At 36.8% G+C, this 21,255-nt stretch overlaps 1 protein-coding gene across 6 annotated transcripts in view; it reads left to right on the plus strand.

Moving 5' to 3' along the window:
* The window catches only part of App (amyloid beta precursor protein), a 186,755-nt gene that overhangs the window by 116,278 nt on the left and 49,222 nt on the right, over nucleotides 1–21,255 (plus strand). For all 6 annotated transcript variants that reach the window (XM_010608564.1, XM_010608565.1, XM_010608566.1 and 3 more), the window contains 2 exons: nucleotides 13,928–14,056; nucleotides 14,939–15,038. In XM_010608564.1, coding sequence (XP_010606866.1) covers nucleotides 13,928–14,056; nucleotides 14,939–15,038 — 229 coding nt within the window. The remainder of the gene's footprint in view (nucleotides 1–13,927; nucleotides 14,057–14,938; nucleotides 15,039–21,255) is intronic.

A 21,255-nucleotide genomic window follows, 5' to 3' on the forward strand; every position in this document is an offset into this window, starting at 1 on the left:
TTTTTTTTTTTTTTTTTTTTTTTGTACTGGGGATCAAACTCAGGACCTTGCATCGGCAGCACTGAGCTAAATCTCTGGCCCAAAACTCTACATTTGAGGAGATTACTGAGACACTTACATCTATATCTAAATCTATCATCATATTATTTCTTTTCTATTTATCTCATTTGTTGTTTTGTGTTTCTTTTCTTGGACCAATTAGATTTCTATGATTCTCTTCTCCTTTGTTGGCTTACAGCTATTTTGTTTCTTCAGGGTTACATTACTGTTCATAGAAAACATTTTTAACTTTTCCCAACGATGTACCAGCTGAAACGATGCTATATTACTCTACAAATAAGAATCTTATTTGTAAAGAGACCCTTACAACAATGTAGTTGTCTGTCAGTATCTGTGTGAGACAGGTTCTAGAACTCTTTCCATTACCAACATCTACCGTGTTTTATATAATTTCACCTTTGGCACTTTTGCTGGATGTGGAATTCTAGACAGAGGTTTTTTTCCTCCCCACTACTATAAGGGTAATGCTCCATTGTCTTCTTATTTGTGTTATTTCCATTAAGAAAGCTGGTAATTGTTGTCTTTGGGTCTGTGTAAATGACATGCCTTACTGATTTTGAGATTTCCTCCCTTTTTTCTGCCTGCTCTTAGGATTTTCTCTTTACCACTAGTTTTGAGCAATGAATTATAATGTATCATATTGTAATTCCATCTACCCTTAACATCATCTGGCTGACTTTCATCTCATCATCTCATGTAGTCTAGCTTTCATATTTAAAAAGTAAGTTTGGGCTTTTTCTCCCCCCATATATTCTGCATGTTAACTTTTGAACTTATAGAACATCCCAAAAACTTTGAATATCCTCCATTGGGTACCTCAAACGTCTTTGTCAACTCTGGCTTATTTTTGATTTACTTTCTTCATTATATTTCATGTTTTCCTGCATCACTTTATGCCTTGTAATTTTGAATTGAATGGCAGATATTGTGAATTTTACCTTGTGGCATGCTGTCTGTTTGTATATACTATAAATATTCTCAAGCTTTGTTCTAGAATGTAGTTAAGTTACCTGGCATGAGTTTGATCCTTTTGGATTTGGGCTTTTCACACTTTTTTATTTAAGATTTGTTTTGGGTGAGCAGAGCAGTTTCTGTCTGTATTATACTCAATTATTCCCCCTTCCTGAGGCAGGACCTGTTTCAGTAATCTACAGTGAATGTTGAACATCCCCCTGATAATGGGAATGGGCCTTCTGACCCCTGTGAAAACTCTAGGCACAGTTACTCTGAGGTGATTTTTTTGCTCCCTGGCCTAGATTTCTTCCACATGCATGCAGTGATCATTACTCATTTGCAGTTCCAGGGTTCACTCTGCAGATCTGTGGCTTCTCTTTCACAGCAACTCTCCTCCACCAATTCTCTGTTCGGTGAATTCTTGCCTCTCGGGTCTCCCCGGACTCTGCAGTGGTTTCCTGTCTTGGGCCAAGCCCTGGAAACCATCCAGAGCAGTGAGCTTGGACGTTTGTAGGGCCTGGACTCCTTTGTTTCCCTGGGGCTCCTTTTCTTCACTGTCCTGAAGTCTAATACTTTGCAGAAACTGTTCCAATCTGGTTCTTCTTACTGGATCTTGGCTAGAAGTGGAATTCTGTGTGTTCATTATGTAACTAAACCAAATTGCCACCCACTTCTGCTGATGTTTCTCACCACTTTGATTTTTATTTGTATGTAAAGTTATACTTCAGAAAGCCGAGCCCAGATGTAAAGAGCTCTTGGCATTCTCCTGGTAGCAGGACATTTTATTGACTCAGTTGTATGCATGACATAACTGTGATCTCGGGAGATGAGAGTGGCTGGTTCAGGGTGACACCACTAACAAGGGAGAGGGTAGAGCTGCGAATCACAGTTGCCCACTGCAGAGCCTTTTCACTATACCATATTTCCTTTCTGAACAAAGCACTTTTGAACAGAATATCCACATTAGCATTTTCATTTCCTATTAGAAAAATTCTTTGTCCTCCCTAGGCATACTCAGTAAAATTCTGCAAATGAAAAGTTCTTTGGTTCTTTTCTTTCTAAAGAATATGCTTGAGGGGAGAAGTGGTGGGCATCATTTGCCAGAACAGAGCAGCGTGTTGAGACCACAGCCTTAAAAGCAAACATATTGTGGAGTGGTCTGGCTGAAAGTCTAGTCTCTGAAGTGAGAGCTTTGCTCAGTGATCCTTGATAGGACTTCAGATTTTTAAGATGAGGATGAATTGACTCTTTCACAGATGCATATTCAGAATCTTTCAATTCAGTCTTTACTGGAAAGGCAGGGGCACGAAGAGGGTTGCCAGAACTTCATGATTTATCAGAAGGTACGATTTTACATGGTCTTAATGGTGCCTGTTATCAGACAACATGTTTACTTGAACACATTTTAAAATTGAACTAGGAAGAACTGATTCATTATCAAAAAGATAGATTGTTGTTGACTGATCCAAAGATTCGGAATCAGGTCTTACCTCAGCTTGCATACATGTCTCCTTTGCATTAAAACAAAACAACTGGGTAGCGTGGGCCAGGAATCTTGGGACATTACCTACCACTTTGTTAAAAAATTTCTAACTTTGAGTGTTATTTAAATGGTAACATATGGCTTGGCATTACACTTAGCTCTGCATTTTGGAAAGCACAAGAAAATTCTAAATCCCTCTTAAGGATTTTTATACATGGTCCTTGGAAGCCACAATCAAGAAAGAGCTTGTCAGCAATTGTCTGAGGAAAGTCACACCTTGTAACTGGAGTCGTAGAGAAATATTTCTGAAGGTATCCTTTGCATTTAACAGTATTTGGAAAATAGAAAAATTTCAGTAAATGTTATTTGAATATATTAGTGAATATATATGAAAATATTATGCGTTTTTCTATAGATGTTATCACTTTTTAAATACTTATCCTTCTAACCCTTACTGAGTTCTACCAAGTATTCCTAGGCATTTCAGACATGAGATTTTGGGACAACACAGACAGATGGTATCCAGTCTCTTTGAAACTACAAGTTTAATGTATATTTTTATGAGTTTTTACGTCCAAAGTTGAAAGTGTCATGCGAAAATATTTTTCTGCAACTTTAGTTCCTTATTCTACTGTAATTTCGTGTCGTAAGTCCTCCTGTCTATAATTACTCTGTGCCCCACATTTCGTCTTTAATTTAATATGTGCCATAGGCAGACAGACTAGATGGCCCAGTGTAAAGATATAGCATTCTACTCCTATTTAGAATCATACATATTCTTTCAAATATTACAGTCATAAAAATCTTACTTATCTCCAGGAAGAAAAATAAAATAGAACTCAGCAGTATCTTTGCACTAAGGATAAACTTAACTCTGTTGAAGGCTGTGACTCTTCTAAAGAATTATTTTCCTGAAGCTGTTGCTTTAGGTAGTTTACTGTCTAAAAATTTTCCTTAGAAAATCAGGGTGTAATACTTTTTGTTCTCTCAGAAAAATTCCGCAGAAAGCTGTATCATTCATGGTTGACTTCTGTAACATGTGGAGGCCTTCAAGCTACCAAACCTAAGTACAACTTTTAAAGCTAAACTATGATCATTTATTAACCAGCTCTCTGTAGCCAGTTGCTTCCTCCTCCTAACTTTGTCAAGGCTCAACCTGAAGCTAGAAGCTACTCCCAGCTTTATGAAATGGGAACTAAATACTGTCTGAGCTTTCTCTCACATGACTATCAGAGTCCTTCTTCTGCATTGTAAGTGAATATTTCTAGACTGTTCAACATTCTTTGTAGCCTGAAAAGAAATTAAACTTAATGCGGCATCCTATACCATTAAAGCAAAGCCTCTCCATTTAAGTGTTCTGTTGTAAGTCTTGGTCTAGAAAAACTTAGCAACCCATAATTAGTAAGAATTGAAGTGTTTTAAGGATGAAAGAAATCGTAAAATTTCATGGAAATTCTGAAATTTTTAGTGATTTAGTATATATAATTTGGTTTATATCTTCTGTTACATAGTACCATAATTATCCTGACTTCAAATACTAAGAAGCATTTTCTAAGAATTAGGAACCATTTACACGAATATCTGTTTTGTCTGTGTACCAGTATTGTTTTGATTTTTCCAGTGTCTCATGATTGTAGCCATCTTATCCATACTAAAATTTATTTCATGCTTTTATTGCTGATTCACACTCAGATTCTTAAAATTTAATGGAGCAAAATATTAGTTTCTATAGTACCTGTTCCCTATGTTTTTTCATTTCTGAATAGTTCAGCCAAATGTTAAGTCTTCCTGAGATTCCTGAAACTTCTTCATAGACTTCTTTGGTAGAATTTTGTTACTATGAGGTTCTATGTTTTTTCACCAAGTTGAGATTTAGTGGGATACTATTTGGTGAATTCTAGCAGCAAGCAAATCAGTGTTTAATATGAAGCAGTGATCAAAGGTGGCATAATTATCCGTTCTTGAAGTAGAAATTTGTATAAATGTCTAAGTGAAAATGTGTCCTTACTTTCAATCAGTGAAATTGACCACCCCTTGAAGGGGGAAGATAAAATAATAAGATAGACCTATGGAGTATAATCATTTAGTCCATATGTAAAACATATAAATAAGTGTTATTTTAAAGTTACAACTGAAAGAAAGAAAGAAAAGAAAAGAAAGAAAGTTACAAATAATCAGTTGCTAGCCATGTTGATTCCAACTAAATCAGTCTTTAGCAGGTATGGGCATTAGCCTAAATATCAGTTTTCTAAAGCACAAAAAGAAATTGAGTTGCTAACCTTTTCTATTTTCATATGATATTGCTAACTTCTCTATTCTCTATAACCCATCATTTTCTACTCAATCACTTCTGTTCGCAAAAGAGATACCAATCATTTTATAGAATATATTTATAGAACACACGTCTTTAAGGTAAATGCAAGACATCTGCACGTCAGCATAGTACACGATAAGCTAAAAGTTACTTTCTGTGTTCTTAGTATATGGAATGATGGATATTTTAATGTTTAAGGCATTCTAACAGCAAGTTGATAAAATCAAAGTTTTGTCAGATTTATCAAAATGCACTTCAAAATTTAAAGACTGCTAGTTTTAAAAATATTGGCATTTCTCAAACCAAATCCTATAATCTCTACTGAATGGTGTGCATGCTGTTTCATCAAGTCCTTAGCATCACCTGTTTACCTTGCTTTAAATGCCTGCCAAGCTCAAGAGACGGATCTTCTTCAAGACCAATGGGAAGGGTGTAACCACAGATATGCGTGTTTTCTGCTTTTGCTTAAGTTAAATAGAATGTAAAAGAGCATATTGGGAGGCTTGAAACTCTCCTGTCTCTAACATCATTTCTGTGACCTAACTTCCTTTTGCAGCAGAGTGCCTCTGGGTCCCTATATTTGAAGTAGGAATAAACTTGTCACAACTTGTGGCACTGGGGTGCTGCTCTTCCTCACTGAGTGCACACACATGTCCACATTAATGTCTGCTTTTATTTCTTCCTTAAAAATGAAAACCTGTTATGAAGATACAATTATTTAGGAGTCTTTAGACATATGTGTAACACATTACTTAAAGGTCTGTCCTCATTCACCTTTCTGGTGTTGCTGGTCTCGGTCTAAGAGAACAGATTGGGAGCGACAGAGCCTCCACCCACAAACACATGTGGACACACACACATTTCACATCAGTTTCAAGGGTTTTGTTCATTTTATGAAACTTAACCATGGACTCCAATTTAAAGATACTAGGTTATATCCGATCTTTAAGAAGCTTTACCTTGCATTTTTTGGGGGGTGGGGACAGGGTCTCACTATGTAGTTCAGACTGCCCTGGAACTCACTATGTAACCCAGACTGGTCCCAAACTCACAGCAATCCTCCTGCCTCAGCCTCCCAAGGGAGGCATGCGACATGACGCCTGGCTTACCTTGCATTTCCTTATGTAAATATTCTTAAATCAATAACCTATGAAATTCCTAGTAAGTCAAGACACTCACTATAGGATGAAGAGAGGGCACAAGTAAAAGAAATACAAATGTGTATATCTTTGGACATATTAACCAGCTAGAGGATATATGAAGCAAGAATTTCCAAGTCCAAGTAAAAATATACAAAGTTACAGCAGATTGCTGTACATCTCTCTGCAAAAGTCAAGAATATGTCAGTTTGTTAATCAGGCCATTTGAAAAATCTTTCCAAGGGTCTGTGTTACTTTAAAACATCTTTTGTTTATTTCTTCTGCAACTCTGTGGGCTTTGCCTTCTGGGTTACATTAATAATCCTGTTCATTGCTAAGAGCTTCAGTATGTTTCACTGCTTGATAAACAACACTTGAAGACACTGAAGTCCAAATAATTTCTGGTCTTTCTGTACTCTGTGTTGAAGATCATGGTTCGGCTCTGTCTCTATTGTCTGCTAAATGTTTCCAAAGGCATGAATTATGGAGTTAAGTCAAGTGCTAAATTTCAGTTCTGTATGCTGTCTTTACTAATTTATAGCTGCAGTTTCTACAACTAAAGTAAGTTATTCAGAATATCCCAGAAAAGAATTGTAAAACATCCTAGTTTTGATGAAAGTTCACTTACATATGACAGAGGGTTAAAACCATTCTTATGTTCAGTTTTTATTTTTTCATTTTCTCATTTCTATTTTATATTATTGTATGAATACTCATATTGAATTCCCAGGTTTCCCCTCTGTATGACCTGTAACCAGAAACATGCAACTTAATAAAGGGATTCTTCTTCCATCTGCAAATGGAGGTTAATTTTTCTACTCTTTTGTAATTAACATTTGCCCAGCATTTCTTAGCCATAAAAAAAGAGGATTGGCGAAGCTTGAGACAAAACTGTGCAGTAGGAAGATGTCTTTCTCCCTAAGAGGAGAAAGATGGTTGGTGTAGAACACATGGAGGTCTTTGTGATCTGTGTCCATGTGTAAGATGAAACCAAGAATGGGTGACTTTGCCTTCTGCTGGCTGCTTCTGAATTCTGTTACAGCACAAAGTCAGAGCCAGAATAGTACACTGGATATCCTGGAAGGGAAGGTAGGGTAACTTGTTGGTGCATGCTTGGATTTGCCTTGGCATGGAAAGAAACACAGAATAATGGTTTGTTGCAGTATCTTCCTCTCCTAATGTTTCCATGTTATCAAAAGTAAGAAACAGGGCCGGGGATTTAGCTCTGGTTCTGCCACCTGCCTCACAAGTGCAAGGACCCAAGTTCGATCCCTGGTACCCCCCCAAAAAAGTAAGAAACATTGTGAATAGGGAAGGATGTTGTCTAAGTTACTTTCTCATTGCTAAGACAAAATACCAAGAAAGATTCATTGGGTTCTGTTTGTTGGGGTTTCAGTCCATAGTTGGCTGGCTCCAAGGCAGGGTAGCATTGCAGAGGAGAAACAGTTCATGGCAGGCAGAAGGCAGCAAAGTAGCATAGGAGCAACAACATTAACCCTCTTTCTGACCCTTATATTATATCCAGGCTACATTTCCTCTGGGCAGGTCGCCCTTACACCCCGTGGGCCTTCCCATTACCCATACTCAGAATACTGTCAAACCAATCAGTGGAGTAATTTAATACACACTCTTAAACCCAGCATCACACACTATAGATCCAGCAACCCCTGAAAAAGCCCCACCTATGACTGCAGGAGTCTTTGGGAGGACGTCTAGACATCACAGGCATGAAAATCTGCCATTGTCTGTGTCCTTTTGTCCAAACTTCTGTGTTCCACCCAGTGCAGAGTTACTGCCCTGTGATGATCATGTTTAAACTAAAGTCACTTGTATGCTTTTCTGAAGAAAAATTGATATGTCAGTTTTGTAATGGACTTTAAAACTTGCATTCAACTCCTAGCTTTAAAAAACAAGAGGATGTGATCCAAAGGTTCCCATTGAAGGTTCCACAGTTGTTTTATGCATGTGTTTTTAGTTTGGTTTTTAATTTTTTCCAGGTTTTTCTTACAATAGTTGGAATGCATTTGAAACTTTGAGAGCCAAAATGACGAAATAAACCCGATTTAAGATTTTCTCAAGCATATGGAGAGTCGCCTCTCTTAAAGTAGGCCTTTAAGCCTGCATACATGCATTTTATATTTTATTTTATTTTATATGTTCAAGATTTCTTGAAATCTGAAGTATTAAACTGAAAATTGTGATCTTAAACCTATCTATAAAAACAGGAGAGAATTGCATTTTTTCTTGGTAAATAATTAACTTCTAGTAACAGTTTTGGAAACTACTAGGGTACAATTTAATTCTCCCTTGTGACCTGGAAAGATTAGGGTGCTCCCCATAAAGTAATTGATTTACTTCCTGCGTCTTGGCAGAATTATGCCCAGGGCTGTTAAAAGCTCTTAACAGTTCACTCACTCCCATCAGGAAAAGGTTTAAGGCACAAGTGTCTATTATGATAAGACGCAGGATTTCTAGATGAAACATAAAGCTACAGAGTGGAACATTTGGGCTGAGCAGTCTTGTTTTAATATGCTTCCCATGTGAACTGTGGAGTAGAAAGCTACATATTCAGGCATGATTGCCACTGATGAGGCCTACTCATCACCAGTCAGTTAAATGTATGTCATTCATTCCATGTCCCAGGGAAACGTGATTTGAGAAAATTACGTAAAAGAACCAAATGGAAAAGATAACACAGCTGAGAAGTACAGAATTTAATTTTTAAAATCACCTTTATAATGAAAGGCCATGGCATTCCCTTCAAAATCACTAGCATCAACCTAGTATTAAAATACAAAGAGACAATAAATGATTATCTTTTGGAATTAGTGAAATGAATCTTTTTGTTAAAAATCGTTTGAATATGCTGTTGAATCCATTAATGATTTTTCTGGAACAAGTTCTGTTTAATGTCACAAAGATCCTTGGCATGCTGGGTACATAAATGCATCAGGTGGGTTTGTAATTTCATGAAAATTGGGAATGCTGCCCTTCTAATCAAAGAGATGCGTATTGTCCTGAATAAAGTACATGAAGAATATTCTACTCTCCTGGAACCATTTCTGAAATTGTATTTAGCTTTAGGTCATTGTTTAATTTAATTAACCGATATTTATTAGCATCCAGATCGTGCCAAGAAAGGTAGCAGCAGGTAGAAATGAGTTACATTTTTGTTCCCAAAGAGGAAAATAATTCATGTCTCAAAAAGTGGATCTTCTATTCTCAGGTTAATTATTTTCCTTTTTTCTCTCCTCGTAGATGATATCTAATCCATTTTAATAATGCCTGTTGTTAGTTCTTTAAAAAATTGATTTTGAATGATTTTTTTTAAGGACAGTGTGATTCCAAGGTGAATTTAGTGCAAACTGAAATGTGCCATATTGGTTGCTAATAACCAATATGATTCAGAGATAAATACTCTTTCAAAAACAGTAATGACAATAAAAAGGATTGCATATAATTACTTCCCCAGGGAAGATCTTCCATTTTCTTTACTCTTCACTGTAAGTTTCAGATTAGCCCTCCAGTGCCATCGCTATGAGATTTTAACATTAATATACAAATTTCTTGACTATAAAGCAAGAGGAATTTGCTAGAAAAATTACTGCTAGTTATGGAAAATCTAAAAACTTGAGGGCAATTGAAATTATATACATACAAGTTAAAAAGTGTTTTTTAAACTTTTTAAACAATATTCTTAGCATGGATAATCTAACCTTAAAGGTAAATGATATGGCAGTACTCTGACATTTAATAGCAGTTATTTTAAGAAAAAGAAATTATTTCTATATCCTTACAGATAACGATAAATTCTTATAGAGATATCAGTTTTTTTCCCTACCATCCTTGTATGAATGTTTCTGCCTTTTAATTAAAATTTAGGAAATTCATCTTTGTTCTGGTATAATAAACCTCCCCAGATAATCGTTTCCCTGTTACTCTGAAAAAATAATATAGCTCTAGAAATAATTAGTTCTCAGCCATGAGGATTCTCTGTTTGGGCTGCAAAGTTGTGAGGCAATAATTTTTTTAATGAAATATACATGAATCATACACCAAAAGCAGAGCTCTTTTTACTTTCAACTGAAAGTAAATGAAAATATAAAAATACAGGAAAAGAAGGCTGTTTTTCTTAACTAAAAATGGTGTTCATTTTTTAGATGTAGGCAGGCACAACCACCTTTTTTTGTTTGTTTGTTTATCTAACAACTCTGTCACAGGTGCTAATCCGTTTCTTCTTTTTCATTTCTAAGCATGATTGCTAGAAATGTGTTTACATGGTTAGAGCAACCAAGCAGAATCATGCAGCTCATTTATTGAGGGCTGTGCTAAAGTCTTCTGAATTATCTGATGTCCCTAGGCTTTGCTTGTTCTCAATTTGACACTAGGAAGAAAACGCTTTTGTTGATGTATTTGCACACACAGCGTGTGTCTGGGCCCACACACAATGAGGAGGGCAGAGCTTATTCTGGGTTCCCAGGGCTCATTAACCCTGCAGCAAGTGAAGCCTGGGGAATCCTCACAGCGTAGCATGCTAGCGTTTCATGATCAAAAACACAGGATTTTCAGGGTAAGTTAAGAATGTATTTCTAGATGTGTTTCTGAAGCATAAAGAGATGGCAGTGTTGAATGAGATAAGCACTTGAAAACAAGAAGACATATTTGTAGTTACCCATCTTAATCCAAGATAACAGTGAATTCAGTGCTAGAATCCATGAGTGTCACTGAAGCCCATCTTCTAACTAATACTTTGAATCACTCTCCAGTAATCTTCAATCAGATTGATAGAGGACATGCCTGTCTTGCTGTTTCTTCTCCCTACCTCTGAGACATTAGCTGAGAATAGCCAAGTGCCAAAAATCAAAGATAGTAATGAGAGATTGAACGGGCTAAATCTGACAGCTCTGCACAATTAAGAGCTGATATCAGTATGCTCCAATACGGTATTACTGTTATCCTCCCTTATGAATTGTCTTATTTTTCTGTGATGTTTTTTACCTCAGCAAAATATGACTTAAAATTATTAAATAGAAAATTCCAGAAATAGACTATTTGTAAGTGTTAACTTTTATTACAAGATGTTATCATTACTTTTTATTATTGTTAATCTCTTCCTGTGACTGATTTATAAATTAATTTTTATCTTAGCTATTTATGTATAGGAAAAATAATAATCTATCTACACGGGATCCATTACTCTTTGAGATTTCAGACATCCACTGAAGGTCTTCAAATATATCCTCCATGGATAAGGGGTGACTGCTGTACCTGAGCTCTTTTAAAAGAACTAGAAATTTAGGCAGGACCCCTAGAACACACTCTCATTTCTAACTATGCAGTTGTGTCTTTGTCAAGTCTTTATTAGTGACTTTGAAGAGTTGTCTTTAGCTTGGTCCATGTTAGATTCTCCTTGGAAGGCAGGATCACCTAGTGATCAGTAGAAGGGGCTCTGTGGCCCAATACTGACCTACTGTGTCACTGTAGGCCAGCATGTAACCTCTGTAATCTCAGCCTTATTGCTCCTTGTGCTTCATCTGAAAGGTGGAAAGATAAATTCTCCCTGTGATAGGGCTGCGATGAATTTGATGGGTTACCATGTATAAAGCACCTCAGACACTATCTCCTTCCTAAAAACCAATGAATGTTGAACTGTTGTCACTTAGAGGCAGTGGGGTAGGAATTGGAGGCAAGGACTAAGTAGAAGAAATATATATGTATTGAGTATCTGCAATGAACCCAGCATTCTGTTGGGTAACAACACAGAACATTTTTAATTCTCCAGTACTCTCACTTTGAAAGACATTACTGTCTGAATTGCAAAGATAGGAAAATTGAGACTTTCATGTTTATTTTAAAGTGAAAGTTAACATTAATAATTAGCAAATGAGAATGAATGGTGTATGGAGAGTGGAAGAAAAAGAGGAAGAAACCAGATGCTAGTCAACAAGCGTGTCCTCTCCCCATTCTTCCAACTGAGATTTGCTTGATGTAACATCAAGGCCAGAGAGGGCTTGTAGCATCCTGTACTTGCTTGTTGGTGGCCATCTTTTCAGGCCAAAATACCTCATAGAAACATTCAGAGGTGGTTAACCAGGAAGAGGGGAAAAAAGGTTATGAAGACAAGCAGTCCTGATGTTTATACCTGAAGTATGTTTTCTTGTTTGAGTGCAGAAAAGGAAAAAAAAATTCCATTTTCTTCAAAATAATAAGACTTCAAGAGAGAGAAATGAAACAAAGCAACTAAGAAAACACAGTAAGCCAATGAGTTCCATTAGTAAGGGCCAGCAGAAACATCAAGGATAAATGCAATAGTGCCACCCTCTCTCCAGCCTTGAAGATATAATAGTAGTAGTACTAGGGGGATGTTCTTAGCCCTTAGTGCTTAATAATGAGCAAACATCAAGGATATCCTGATCACATAGTCTTGCAATATGCAATATCCCTCACAATGAATAGTAGTCAGCTTTTACTTTCTGACATTTTTAGTTTAAGTTAGCTTACATAAACCTGTCATCTTTTAAATATATATTGTATTGCTATAGCTTATCTCCGTGATCTCTTTTGCTGCTTTTCTTCTTCTAAGATTGGAAAGTTTATTCTCTGATTTGTAGATTCAACCACATGTCACAGTACAAATGAGAACTGTAATGATATGCTTGCCGAAAGCTATGGTTCAAGCTGTGGTGTCTGTCTTCCTTGGGCGTATGGAGGAATACATTTCTTCTAAGGAAAAAAGAAAGGAAATCAATCAGGCAGATGAATGCAGGTTTCTTTTGTTTTCACTGTATGTTTTCATTGGCTTTCTCAGGTATAGGAGTGTGGAGTCTGTGTCAGGCACAAACAGGGATGGAGCCTCATTGCTGGGCCAGGCACCACTGGTTGGGTTCCCAATAGAGAAAAAGACTAAGACCAACCACATCTGGGCTTGCAGATCTCACATAAGGCATTCTTGGAAACATAATCAGTTCAACATATTGTTCCAAATGTAGCAGTAGAGATTTGTGCAACATCTTAGCCTAGTACAGAGAAAACGCACCAAATTTACCTGAGGTAGTAGGGAGATGACCCCTAAGTCAACAGAGAAGAGGCTCATCCCATAGAATATGCAAAGCACAATGAAAAACAACACACACCATCTCTGGGAGCAAATTCTAGACCTCCCAGCTGGTTTTTCAAGATGCCCATGACACATTAATTAATAGTGAGTAGGTCTGCACAAATGGCCCACACTTCTACTCTTGATATGAACATTCATAGGTGACTATTTTGTTTTAATGAAGAAATGTGTATCGTTCTAAAAATCACACAGTAGAATGCAAATAGCCATGGAATTGCTGAAGACAAAGGGACCTCAGTCCTTTTTTCTATTAGGATGAATTTTTTCATGTACAACTGGAATAAGAACAAAACCAAACCAATTAAAAAACAGTAGGAGCACTTCAGAAGAAACTTAATTGTTGCTGAAACAGTGCAGAATCTGATGGCTTAACAAGAACTTAATTGAATTGCAAAGTAAAATAACTACGATTTAGCAATGGTCTTTCTCCTAAAGAAATACAGAGTCTCAGAGCTTTGTTCTTTCACCTACAAATGAGTATGAGTTAAATTTCCTATTACTTTGCTTATTTCTATTATTGTACCTTTATATTACTGGGATGTTATTACTTTCTGTAATGTTACTTCTGTAGAATGTAGAAGATATCCTCATACGTTATCCCCTCAATATTCTGATGGAATGAAAAGGAACTCATTGAAACGTGGTGGATCTAAAACCTATTCTCCTTCCATACTGGAATATGCCCATTTGAGAAGAAAATGTTGATTAAGGAGGACAATCAGCATGGATGTCAAAAATGCTAAATGGTCTTGTAGGCAAAAACAAAAAGTGCCCCCATTAAGTAATTACCCATGAAGAATGGAATGGAAGAAGTATTATAGGTAAACTTGAACAAAATGCTCCCCTTTTTTTCCCTGTAGCCTCGTCATGTATTCAACATGCTGAAGAAGTATGTTCGTGCTGAGCAGAAAGACAGGCAGCATACTCTGAAGCATTTTGAACACGTGCGCATGGTGGATCCCAAGAAGGCCGCACAGATCCGATCCCAGGTAAGCCCTGAGGGTCATAGTCATCACAGCTTTCACATTCCAGCGTTCTTGCTTCTTGTATGCTTGTAGAATCTTTAGGTGTTCCCAGAACCCCTTAGGGACATGGTATCTATGGCAGGAGCTCTTTAATGGCTGGCAAATTCTCAAAGCTTATCCTAGTGTAGAAGGTAGCTTGTTATCTTCTGAGTTAGGCAAATGATAGGGGATATAAAAATTTCAGCTGATGCAAGGAGCCATTTAAACTGTCCAACACAACAAAGAAAAGAAAACCTCACGCTGGGGATTTAGTCCAGTGACCCCACACCTGCCTTGCAAGCTCAAGGTCCCGAGTTCGATCCCTGGTACCAAAAAAGGAAAAGAAAACCTCTATACTGGCTCAACTAAACTGTGGCAGGCAGGCAGAAACTCCATTGCCACCACAATGTTTGGATATAATGTGAGCCAGAAATACACTCTATACTCTGGTTCTGAAAAGTTAAAAATGGAGGTCAACCATGAGAAATCTGAAATTTTAAAATATTTATTATACTTAGCACAAAATGACCAATCAAATTGAAATGTTCTGTCTGTCAGAAAGTTTACAAGAACATACATTTAAGATAGCAGCGGCTATTTAGGAAGCCTTGATATTAGAAATCAAAGATGGCATGGGTTGTCTTTTAAATTAATTGTTGTAAGCATTTACTATATGAATATTACTAAGTGTAAAGATAAGTCTTAGAGCTGAGCTGCAAGTTAGAGAACAACTTTTAAAAGTAGACAGATAGATAAATTTCCTTTCAGTTAAACACTTTGCTACTTTTCATTTGCTGTTCTTATTGAGGAAAATAACTATTGCTACCCCAGAGAGTGCTTACCTGGAGTTCACTTCCTTGGGCGCAGGTTATGACACACCTCCGTGTGATCTATGAGCGCATGAACCAGTCTCTCTCCCTGCTCTACAATGTCCCTGCTGTGGCTGAGGAGATTCAGGATGAAGTTGGTAAGTAAGCACTTCTTTTCATGCTGTGTCTGTAAATACATTTTCGCCTGGAGGAGAAGTCGGGGTGATTTCTGTATTGGAAATCCCCAGTTTTCACATGCATGGAACGTATTGCTCTTTAACTCTTAGAGGATGGAATGTCTCTCACCTCCGCAGTTGCATCTGTTCTTAATTCTCCTGGGACTGAAGAGGTGTTACTTAGCCATAGAATATTTGTGGTACAGGGAGCCACTTATTACGGAATGATACTGGCCAGCAATTAATTTTCTTAACTTCTCCAATCTTGTTGGTATCTCCTTGCTGCTTAATATTTAAGTGGAAAAGAATCCTTTCTTCCTTGCTATAACCTTAGGAATAGCCCCATTTTACAAACAAAAAACCTTGGATTTAAAATTTAAGGAACTTCTTTGCCTTTGTCCCACCCATCCTAAGTAGCATGGCCAAAACACATAACTGTGACTTGACCTTGAGGTTTTTATTATATTCAATAAGTCATATTTCTCTTTGATAGGAAAAAAATACCATTAGTATTCTCTGGGCCACATTTTAGTATAAACTTAAAGGACATGGATTATGAAACTTATTTTGAAATAATCAGGCCCTGACAAGAAATTGGAAAAACAATACAGAGAATTACCATATATCTATCACCCAGTTTTCTGTGATGACATCTTATGTAACTATAGTTAGTATGTTACCTAATCCAGGGAACTGGCAGCATGTGCCCACTGCCTTCTAATGTTGTAGTTTTCCTAATGATGTGTTTAATATCTCATATGAGTAGGTTCTCCCTTTTTGTTTTTCTGGGAAAGGGAGTAAAGTATTAAATAACATGATTCTACAAAGGCCTCCAAATGCCTGTCCTCATAAATGGCACTTGCAGAAGAACATCTTTCAACATAAAGCAGCTATATGTACCCTAGATATTTGGTGCTTAGACAGTCAGCAAGTAAGCAGTTGTACATAACATAACCTTCTCTGTAAAGAATTCTGCCTTTGTTAATTGAGTTGCAAGTGGATGAAGGTCATCATCTGAAATCAAAACAACCATGATACTGTGGATGAACACACACCTATTACAGAAATTCATGAAGACCTTGCTCAAAAGAGCAGTTGGCTTGCTTTTATACTCTTCGTGCCAATACTATTTCTCACTTTCTAATGTAATACTATCCTATAAATGTTTTTTGTATCACTGTCAAATATGCAGCATGTGTCCCGTGAATGTGGTCTCTTTAGTATTGAGTATTAATGGATAGACTCAAGTACACTTCAGGCTATATACACTTGCAAAAATAGCTTTATGTGTCATCCATGCCTCTGTCCAGAAGGGGGAATTCAATATGGAGCAAGGATTTTTGAGGATACTCAGGGGAATACTTAATTTATATCATGCGTGAAGAACACTAATTCCAATTAGATTTTCATTCTAATGAATGTCTTTAAGAAATGAATATACTTGTTAGGTAAACTTGGAAGATAGAAATCAGTAAGGGACTTTTAACATATTACATTTAAAATAAACATAAGAAAGCCCTCCAAAAAGTTTTATAAGAACAAAACTAAATAGTTTATCACATTCTTAGTTCTAAAATCTTCCTAGATGAATGTATTTTTGTCTTGCAGTTGTCCTAAGCCTCCTTTCATATGTGACTCTAATTGAGGAGGTATTACTAATACCCAACCATAGAGAAACAAGCCATTTCATAGGACTAGAAATTTGATGACCACACCCAATAATTATGGTTAATTCTTTCTAATTAAACTATTCCAACTTTTTACTGAGTAATCCAGTATTGAAAAAATTTGCCACCAAGGAGTCACACTTATCGCAGAACAGATGGTGATTCAGACTCTTGAATATGTTGCAAAATACGCAATAATAGTGCTTCCCAGTAGACTTCAAATCTCAGTGACATAGAGGATATTTAGATAACTACAGTCATGGAATTCTTTCTTTAAGAAAAGATAAGAAATGTTCTGCTGTTGGCCTGGCTCAAGAACATATTATTTGTTTTTTAAATTGTACCATTTTAAATATATTGGATGTCAGATCCTGAAAGGTAATCTTTTTTAAAAAAATCCTTTACTTGGAGTCTTACGTGCTTCCATCTGTAAATGACTTTCCTAAAGAAAGAAAAATTTTCAGTAGTAAAACTTCCATTCATTTGACTTGGATACCATGTGAGCTCCTAGTACTAAAGATAACGAAGAGAGCTTGCTGGGCAGAATGGTTCTGGATTTGTATATGGTTGAAATTTTGCATGATAAAATTTGTTCCATTGTTTGGCATCCTTTAAAATATTTTTCTTCTAGTTTATATGTTGTGCTGTTGGTGAAGTCTCTGATTTCATATGTTTCATTAGTCTCATTTGCATTTATTTGCCATTTCTCTAAATAATGAAACTTTAGATTTGAGGTCAGGTCAGTACAAATGAGGAAGATACTAGGATTCAGACCCACTGGCAAAAGGACAAGACGTGAAAGTTACCTGCAGTTGCATGCCATTTATAGAAAAGTTTACACTCATACATACAAGCAATTTGGATGTTTATTTAGTGCAGTCATACATCTAAGAGAAATACAATAGTTTAATTAAATAATGGCAGCAGGTGATTCTGGTTGAAGGATTTCAACCAGTCTGAGGAACTGCCCCTTTCTATGTTTCTACCATGCTGTCAGATGTATCTGCTTTTGCAAATTATGCTCCCAAATTAGAATTCTCTATTATGGGTAAAAACGACAAAGGAGGAAGTTACTCTAGAGCAATCCGGGGAGTGAGGTGGCTGAGATGTGAATTGGATTCAGATTTGTGAGACAAATGAATAAATTGTGACTGGAGCACCAGGTCGATCACGCCAGTGACGTCTGGCTCCAGCCTCTTCTTCCCCTGTTGCCCATCCCTGAGGCATTCTATCTTTCTATACTACTTTCCTGTGAACTCCAGTAAATCCCAAACCCGTAGGTCCAGCAGCAGACTGTCTGCCGTGTCCCACAGTGTCTCAGCTGCCTTGAAACTCCAGTCAGTGTGAAAAACTGGTATTGTTCTTCTGGAAATGTGTTGTTTCATTCTCAAATGGGTTTGTCTAGCTACCTTAACTTATCTATGATAACTTCTTCTCCCTCACCTATGACTTCTTTACCGAATTCAAGCAAGCCCTGTCTGTCCTGCTCCCATCATGCGTGTTCACCCATTCAGTACATAGCTCAGATGTTGTCTTCTTTGTCTCGTGTTGCTACCCCCACTTCAAATGCCTGGGTTTATTACTGAAATATAAATTATAATTGCAATGGTTTTTTTCTTGCTTGAAAAGTCGCATCCTTCAGAATTCAGTTAAAGTGTCAGCGCTCCTATAAATCCATACTAATTTGCATAGGGAGCGAGGGAGAAGACTTGCCATTGAGTCACTGCCATGCTGTGTGAGTGTCTGTCCGTGATGGCATTGGTCTGTGCTTTTTAAGGACGTTCACTCTTGAGGTTTAGGATCACCTCACAGATGTAGCAGGAGGTTCAGAGAAAGAGTACATAGCATCACCATCTCAGAGCCGAGCCCATTGGACTGTGTCCACTTGAAGCAGAGCTTTCTTGTATTTCACAAAATTACAACGTATGAAGGAGTGACAGACCTGAGGAATTCACTGGTAGAATCCCTGAGTTATAATTAAAAAAACTGAACCTGGAGGAGAGTCCGCTATTGCCAGCAAAAACAGTAGAGGGACAAAAGCACAGGTCTGCCTGAATCCCCAGTCAGTGCTCTCTCTGCTACCCCTTCTCTCTCACACATGGCATTTTCTTCTATTCAGCCTCAGTGTTCAAAGCATTGAGTAACCACCTCTAAGACCATGCCTTACGCTATATTTACTTTAATTATTTGTTTATTTATCTACTAGTCTCCTCTCCTGTGAGTTCTTCTGGGCCATCCTTATCTTGATCGTCTCTGCCCAGCCTCCTATTTTGTAGGTGCAGTATTAGTAATTAGCTGTAGACACAAGGTTGAAACAAATCTTCTGGCTGCAAAATAGATACTCTAACTTATACAGATCAAGTGGCTCCTGCTTTGCCCTGAAGACTCACCCTTCGCTCCTTCCTTGGCCCTAAGCATAAGCACTGCACAAAACAAACTTATTTCCATAGCCCAGAATTCTCTAAAGCTGTTGCAGGTGATCAAGCCAACAAAATGGATATGATTGGCAGAGATATTGGAGTAAAGAATGGAAGTAAAATTCTAAGACCTGTTAACTTTTACAGCATGGTCCTGTATTAAACCATGTCATGTTATTTTGTCATCACTCTGGTTCATGGACTTTGATGTGACTCAATAATTATATTGACCTATCTGGCTGTCCTGAGAATTTTCCAAAAAAACCCCGGTAATAGTTATTAAATAAAAGGTTTAACTTTTACTATTTCATAGTAATTTTTAATTCACTTTAAATATTACTTGTAAGTTCCCAGGCACAGTCTTGATATTTTTCTTTTTAAAAATGGTTATTTACATACAAATTATGAAACTTTCTTGCTAAGAAAGAATTAAGGCATTATTTGGGGGGTCATCACCTGTTTTAAATGTCTGGGTAGGTCTTTATTTTGTTCATTCAACAAATAATGGAATCCTTATTCTGATGACTATATGGCTCCTCTTCAATATCCACGTTTTGCTGGAATCATCTTTACCCTTTCAGTAAGGTAGAATCCCATCATCGTTCAGCCCAACCTTTGCTTTGTCAAATTATTATTTTTAAATTATGGGGGCATTTCCCCCTTTTCAGTCTTCCTTAAATCTGTGCTGAAAGTGTTCTGTTCTCTTTCTTTACGTGCTAAGGTTGTTTGTCAAAGCAGTTCATTTTCAGCTACCTCAAGACTAACAGTATTGTGGCTGTCAATTTAGAGATGGCTGCTTTACAGAATGCTGTAATGACAAATTTGTGAAATAGGCAGAAGGAAGGAAAAGGGAAGGAAGACATAATTGTTTCATATCTCGGTTTTATTATTTTCTTTCAGCATTCAAAATTAATAAAAACTTGACTTATTATAAACTGATGCAGGAAAGCTCTCTGGCTGAACAAATCCATAGTTAATGGGGTTGTTATCAAAAATGTGGCAGGGAATCAAGGAATTGCTTATTTTTTATTGCAGTTTTATGGTAGCCTCTTGATAAGACTTCCCACTTTTCTGGAGAAATGCAGCATGCTTATTTCAAAGACAGCTTCCATTTTCTACTCCTTATAAGTCCATTAATGTAGTCCAAACTAGACTAGGTTTAAAATAGAATATTTGCAGAACTTCTCAATCTAACAACATAGAACATTTAGTACTATTGAGAATTTTAAGTATCCTTATATAAAATTATAAATCAAGAGAAAACATTAAGGGAGAAATAAATGATAAATAAAATGAGAGCTGTTGAATTATGTTCTTACTCTGTTTTTCAAAAGAAGTGACATCTAAATGTATGGAAATCTTATATCTGAAAAACGCATTTGGAAATAACTTTTATTAATATCATCTACAACCATGGTCACGTGTTCCTGTTTTAGTTTTTAATAGTATTGGAATCCCTTATTTTCACCGGTATCATTAAGTGGGTAACAGGCATGACCTGTTTGGCTGCCTACATCTAAACATGTATCTTTGACCAAATCTGAGAAAGATAGTTACTCTTACAAACAGAACCATTCATTTTATAAAAGAAAAGATGAAGATGCATTGTCAAATGAATGCATCATCATATAAAGCCTTTTACTCTTCAGAATGCTATCTATTAAGGTGGTACTCTAGGTGGCCCCAGTTTTCTGACAGGTTGAGAACCATATTGAAATGTTTTCAAACAGCAAGATAAATATGTGAACGCTAGTGTTGTCAGGGCTCAAACTCAACTGTCTACCGACAGTCCTAAGAGGCCATTGCCCTTAACCATTGAATTTACCCGTAGTGGGTAGTGGAGTCTTTGTGTACATTGAACTCTCTATACCTTTTTTAGATATGATACTCTGTAAGCTCACTTTTCTTGTTTAGGAGTTTAATCATGGCATCTCTCCATACATCATACGTGTCTTAAATTAGAATGTAACACAACTTTGGTTTTCCTGAGTGATTATAGTTTTTCCTCTGGTAAGCTGATATTTTCATTCATGTATTTCTACTCCGTCATTATAAAGGAAAAGTCGACCCTTTTAGCGACATTAAAAAGAATATATTTTTTAGGAAGAATTCTTT

Source organism: Fukomys damarensis, unplaced genomic scaffold (genome assembly GCF_012274545.1).
Source record: "Fukomys damarensis isolate Sample0158 unplaced genomic scaffold, DMR_v1.0_HiC HiC_scaffold_24, whole genome shotgun sequence".
NCBI lineage: Eukaryota > Metazoa > Chordata > Mammalia > Rodentia > Bathyergidae > Fukomys > Fukomys damarensis.